The sequence below is a fragment of the Rhinoderma darwinii genome, chromosome 1, assembly GCF_050947455.1.
Source record: "Rhinoderma darwinii isolate aRhiDar2 chromosome 1, aRhiDar2.hap1, whole genome shotgun sequence".
Classification (NCBI taxonomy): domain Eukaryota; kingdom Metazoa; phylum Chordata; class Amphibia; order Anura; family Rhinodermatidae; genus Rhinoderma; species Rhinoderma darwinii.
In genome coordinates, this window is record NC_134687.1 from 338293576 (window position 1) to 338299408 (window position 5833).

At 44.1% G+C, this 5833-nt stretch overlaps 1 protein-coding gene across 1 annotated transcript; it reads right to left on the reverse strand.

Annotated features, from left to right (window-relative positions):
* Positions 1 to 557: 557 nt before the first annotated feature.
* On the reverse strand, positions 558 to 3251 carry LOC142750214 (perilipin-2-like). Its single transcript, XM_075859172.1, has 4 exons — positions 2987 to 3251; positions 2387 to 2571; positions 1012 to 1143; positions 558 to 932 (listed from the first exon to the last, which is right to left on the reverse strand). The coding sequence occupies exons 1-4, from the start codon at positions 3129 to 3131 to the stop codon at positions 558 to 560; spliced, it is 837 nt and encodes a 278-aa protein (XP_075715287.1). The 5' UTR covers positions 3132 to 3251.
* Between the last annotated feature and the right edge of the window lie 2582 nt (positions 3252 to 5833).

The following is a 5833-nucleotide window of genomic DNA, read 5'->3' on the forward strand; positions in this document are numbered from 1 at the left end:
ATGACACCGCATATCCGCCCTGAATATGCTGTGTGCGTTCCTACCCTTAACCGCACGTTTGCTATCCTGGTCACTGAGACATAGATGGCCTAAGTGGGTGTCCACAGTAGCTAGGTACTGCTACCACTATGTAGCGCTTGCCTCATTAGAGTGAGGATTTGTCTTACTGCAGGGGCACCATTCATTGAAATTCTCAAATAGAACCAGTGTGCACTACCAAATTTATTATCCGATTTGTTGATCAGTTCTATGAACACAGGACCTTAACACAGACCAATCAATGCAGGTAGTTTATTAATACAAAAGGTGCACAAAAACAGTATAAAGAGTAGCATTTACACAAAATCAGTGATACAAGTGACATATTGGCATCAACACCCAAGTGTAAGACAGAGGCCAATGATAGACAAATCCTCATAACTGCAATGTGGCCCGTTGCCACCATCTGTCCCTCACAAGTCAGCACAAGGGGTTGGAAGTGTAATGTAAATGGTGTAGTATTAGATAGTTTGCCCACTTGACCAAGTGTAAAGTCACTTATGCAAACAAAGAATTTCTCATTCCTTGTTGGCAGAGTCACCCCCATCAACTTGTTGCTCCCCATGTTGGCTATCAGCCAGTTGTGGGTAAAAGGGACCTACCAGCCAATTTAGTGGAGTGTTGTTAACCAAGTAGTCCATCACATCATCCATAGAGTCCTTCATTTTTGTGAACTGGTCCTTACTGGTGGTTAAGAGGCCATCAGACATTTCTCTGAAGGAAGAGGCAGAACGGAAGTTTTGATAGACATCTGCAGCCAAGGCACTAACATTTTGAGCTTTGTTCTGAATGTTCTTCGGAAGTCCTTGAACACTTGTGACCAGGGAGAGACATGTGGTTTGCAGTTGCTGAGTGAGGTGTCGGGCAATATTCAGAGTGCGGGATTCAATTTGCTGTGAAGGGAAAGTAACATTACACAGAAGTTCAGTGTACCAGATCTGATGTAGCATACATTTTATAGAAGGGACTTACCTCAGTGCTTTCAGTTTCTCCACTATCTTGTCCTGTGCCTTTTGTCCACTCCACCCACTTATTGTAGAATTTCTTCTGTGCATCATGGATTTTATGATTAGCATCATTCATGTTCTTCCTTGCATATTCAATCTTAGAGAACAGGGTAATGTTTATATGAAAGATGTTGTGGGAGAGACTACAAAGATTACCCACCCTCAATATGGATTAAACAGTAAGCCTGGTATGCATTTACAATACGAGTTCTCGCACCAAAACCCACTGTTCTATACAGTACTCCCTTTTCAGGCAGCTTCACCACCACCTGTACATACTCCTTTTATCAAGAAAATCTATGATGGCTCTAGAACAATTTAGAAGGTGGTACTAGACCTAGTACACAAAATATGGTGCCTCTTGGCTGGTCACCTGCTGAGAATCTTATAGATCGTTCTTAACAAAAGAGCCCTTTATTTTTTTTTTAATGACAGATCTCCTTAAAGGGCAACTAATGTTAGGACATGACTAACATCGGAAGTCTGGACTGGTGGCAGTCTGAGCACTGAGAACTAAAACGAAGCACAAAAGTGCTCAGCCGCTTAGTTGGTTTGGCTTTTTCAGGAAATCAGTTTAGTGGTGTACGGACTCCATAGAAAGTCTGAGCAACCCAGGCTTGCTTCAGGCGTAGGGCAGATGTGGCTGACGTGTACCACTGCTTATGGACCTTGTCAGGGTCCCAGTCAATCTGGAGGACGCACTTTGGTCATCTGCCTCCCGTCCCCTAGCTCTACAAGAAGCTCATTTTCTGCACTTCCGCTGCTGCCCTAAAAACTATCCTGCAAACCTGGCTGGGCCCAGACATCTCATCCCTCCGTTTATTTTAGAAGAGTTAAGGTATGTTCACACGCAAAAAAAATGTCTCAAAATACGGAGCTGTTCAAGAGAAAACAGCTCCTGATTTTCAGACTTTGTGCCACTCGCGATTCAGTTTTTACAGCTGTTCTTGGAGCTTTCATTCAATAGAGTCTACAGAAAACTGCTCCAAAAACATCAAGAAGTGTCCTGCACTTTCACTGCCTTTTTTTATACTTAAAAAAAGCCAGCAAAAACTCAGTCGGAACAGAACTGCTTTCGATTTTTCGGGCATTCACAGCCCGAATATAGGCCGTGTGAACATACCCCTAGTTTTTCTATTATGCGTGGATTAGGTAAACGCCTACCTCCAAAAATAGATTACGTGGTTTCTTTGAGAAATGGCAGCCCACATAATAGGACCTTTACATTGCAATTTAGATTTGTTACACACACAACCACTACAATTTGTGGAAACTTATACAAAACAGCATTTTTTCATGCAGATGCTTTAAGATTAGTAAACAGAAGCAGATTTACTAACCAGGTCCACGGTGTTCTGGAGCTGAGCAATGGATTCCTGACTTCTGCACTTCACATCCTTGATTCGGGTCAAAGCTTGTTGATAAGCACGTTTGCGGGCCTTCGCCGAGAGGGATCCCAGACGAACATAATAGCTTGGCTGATCAACGGACAATTCAAAGCCTTCTGTTTTTGTGGCTTCCTTAGCTAAAATTGAGAAATTAGTTATGCCCACATAACAGTACAAGCCACGTTTCACATGAATTTCAGCCTTAGGGTGAACTCACATACTAACTAAAAAGAATATATCTTCATAGCAGTCTGCTTGGGTTTTCCAGATAAAGAATCCTTACTTTTAGAGATGCAGCTTCTAGGTAAAGTAGATTTATAGAAGCTACGCCTCAAAAAAAGAAAGTTTGATATGAGAACTGCCCCAGTGGGTAGGTCTTGATCTAGGAGGCCTCAATAACCTCCAGAGAGACTCACGTGGTGTTACTTACAGATAATTTAACATTTCCCTCCTATGCAAAGGAGTTGTACCTCTGATGAGGTAACTACCAAGTGCGCTGCAGGGACCAAAATTCACATACCCAAGCTTGGTTTAAAGCAGGTTTCGGCTTACCCAACTCTTCATCTGTTGGCGGCAGGTATTGTTCCAGAAGAGTTTCAGACTTGGTTAGTGCAGCGTCCACACGATTGCTCATAATCTTTACTACACTGCTACCCAGAACAGTGTTAATGCTGCCGTTCACAACAGACTTGGTCATCGCCACACTATCCTGCACAGCCACCTTAGTTTTATCAACTACTCCTGTGAAACCCTGAATCACAGCATCTTTGGCACCAACAACTGCTTCTGAGGCGTTCGCTACAACCTAGGAAAGGGAACAAATACAATTTATACATTTTAGATTCATGCACACCAAATCAACTCCCACCCATCAATTGATACTGCAGTTTTGCAATCTAGGTTAATTGTAATTACATTTATAAGAGACCATAGAATTATTCTAAGGGTATGTGCACACACAAAATAAGGAACGTCTGAAGATACGGAGCGGTTTAGAGAGAAACCAGCCTCTGATTCTCAGGCGTTACGCAGCTGAAAATGAAGCTTCTTTTGAGGCGTTTTTCATAGTGTTCAATAGAAAATCAGCTGCAAAAAACCGCAAGTGACATGCACTTTCTACAGAGAGTCTTTTTACACTGTTTTTTTTAAACCAGCGGCGTAGTCACCCCGTATTAACTAAAAGCTGTTTCTCCCATTGATTTCAGTGGGCAGATGTTTGTAGGCATTCAGCTTCCGTTTTTTCAAAGGCGTAAACGCCCAGAAATACACCTGAAAACACTGCGTGTGAACATACCCCAATAGTTACCTTGTCAGTCGGCTGATAGAGAATAGGCAGCTTCTCTTCAATCTTATCCAGTCCAACACAGGCAATGGTATTCGCCATAGCAACTGAGGGAGGAGAAAGCGTGTAAATATTCTCAGCGTCATTCGTACGTCTTTACCAGGACCTTGGCTAGCTTGCTAATACAGGGACGGTTAGCTAACATGACATCTAACCCACTTCCTAGGCTAGGATGGAATGAACTCCAGGCAGAAGCTTCTTATGCTCTCTGCTTCACACGAGTATGTTAGGTCCGTAAAGGACGGAACGTATTTCGGCCGCAAGTCCCGAACCGACCACACTGCAGGGAGCCGGGCTCCTAGCATCATAGTTAGGTACGACGCTAGGAGTCCCTGCCTCGCTGCGGGACAACTGTTTCGTACTGTAATCATGTTTTCAGTACGGGACAGTTGTACGGCAGGGACTCCTAGCATTGTACATAACTATGATGCTAGGAGCCCGGCTCCCTGCACTCTGTTCGATCCGGGACTTGCGGCCGAAATACGTTCCATCCTTTACGGACATAAGATGGTCATGTGAATCCAGCCTTACTGTATTAGCACACATTGCCTTGCTCACCCCCTTCTATTTCTAGACCACCTTAAAAGAACATTCACAAGATTATGGCATACCCATAGGTTCCCATAGAATTGAACAGAACCACACATGCAAACCATCATTTCAATACAGAGTAATGCCGAACATCTAAACTATATAGTCACTCCCTTTCATTGGTAAAGAAATGCACTTTATACGTAAACATACTTTGAGGCTCAAGTTTCTGGAGGATTGGCATGGCACTGGTCACAGCCACAGACGTGATAGTCCTCACGCTTTTCTCTGCGACGTCACATACAGACTTCAAGTACGGATGGTTGTCTCTGGTGTTCACGTAGACAGAAGACACCATATCATAGGTAGAGCTCACCAATGGGAGGTTTATCAGCCTTACCACCACATTCTAAGGTACAAAGAGCAGAACACGCTGAAATACAATGGAAGGCCAGGACTCGAAACAAGATGCCTGTAAATAGTCCCTAATAAAGCACAGAAACCTCAGTTATCATATTCCAAGTTTACAGGAGTCATTTTATAAAGCAGAACCCACAGAGGGTTAACAGGAACACATTGATATCCGGTCCCCTGGATAGGGCACCAGTATGGGGGAGGGGGGCTCTTACAGTGAACACTGCCAACCAATATAATGAAAGGGGACACCACAAGCATTAAAGGGACAGCAGTGCTCGCTGGAGCAATACAGCCCCTCTATTCTCATCAGCTGGGTCCCGGGGGTATTCCAGATACATCTTGGGAGGCTCTCAGAACCGGACAAAAGTAAAGCCCAACCTGAAACCACCACCACCAGTAGATTACTAATAGTAACTATGGAAGTTGTGTGTTTCCACTGCTACATATGTACTCCACTCAGCTGAGAATACTTACTGCTACATATTACTGTCTGATTGAATAAACCTTACACGTAAATAACATGTTATAGACAAATCAATATAAAGATCGCATGCGTTTCCTATGACGGATCTGTAGCACAATTCACACTATAAATATGTGCACTGCATTGACAAGACTCCCAGCCATAGTATACATCTATTAGTAACAGGGTGGAGATGAAAACAGCAGTTTCTTCCTTCCACCATACATAACACTTAATAGTTACCTGTTGCTGCTGCTCCACCATTTCAGCCATATTGCTAGGAAAAACACTATAGAAAGCAAGAAGCACAGTCAAACACAAGAACTGACAACAACCTCAAGCCGCCGACTAAACAAGCACACAACTAATGACATCCACCTTACGCCTCCACAGCCGTACCGCACAGGAAACTACGAGCAGGAAAGAACGAATGAGGGAGCTCAGGGAGTCTGCGTATTTATAGGCGGATGGCCACGCCCACCTGCCTAGGCGCCGTTACCTAGAATCTTCCCGTCAGTCAGCTGACTGGTGAGACGGCGCGGTGACGTCATGCAGTCTGCTCGCCTGAGTGCTGGAAGTGTGGCGGCGCGCGACAGGCAGGGGTCCAGGGTATGAGGGAGTGCGTGTGTGGAAAGAGCATAAGTCA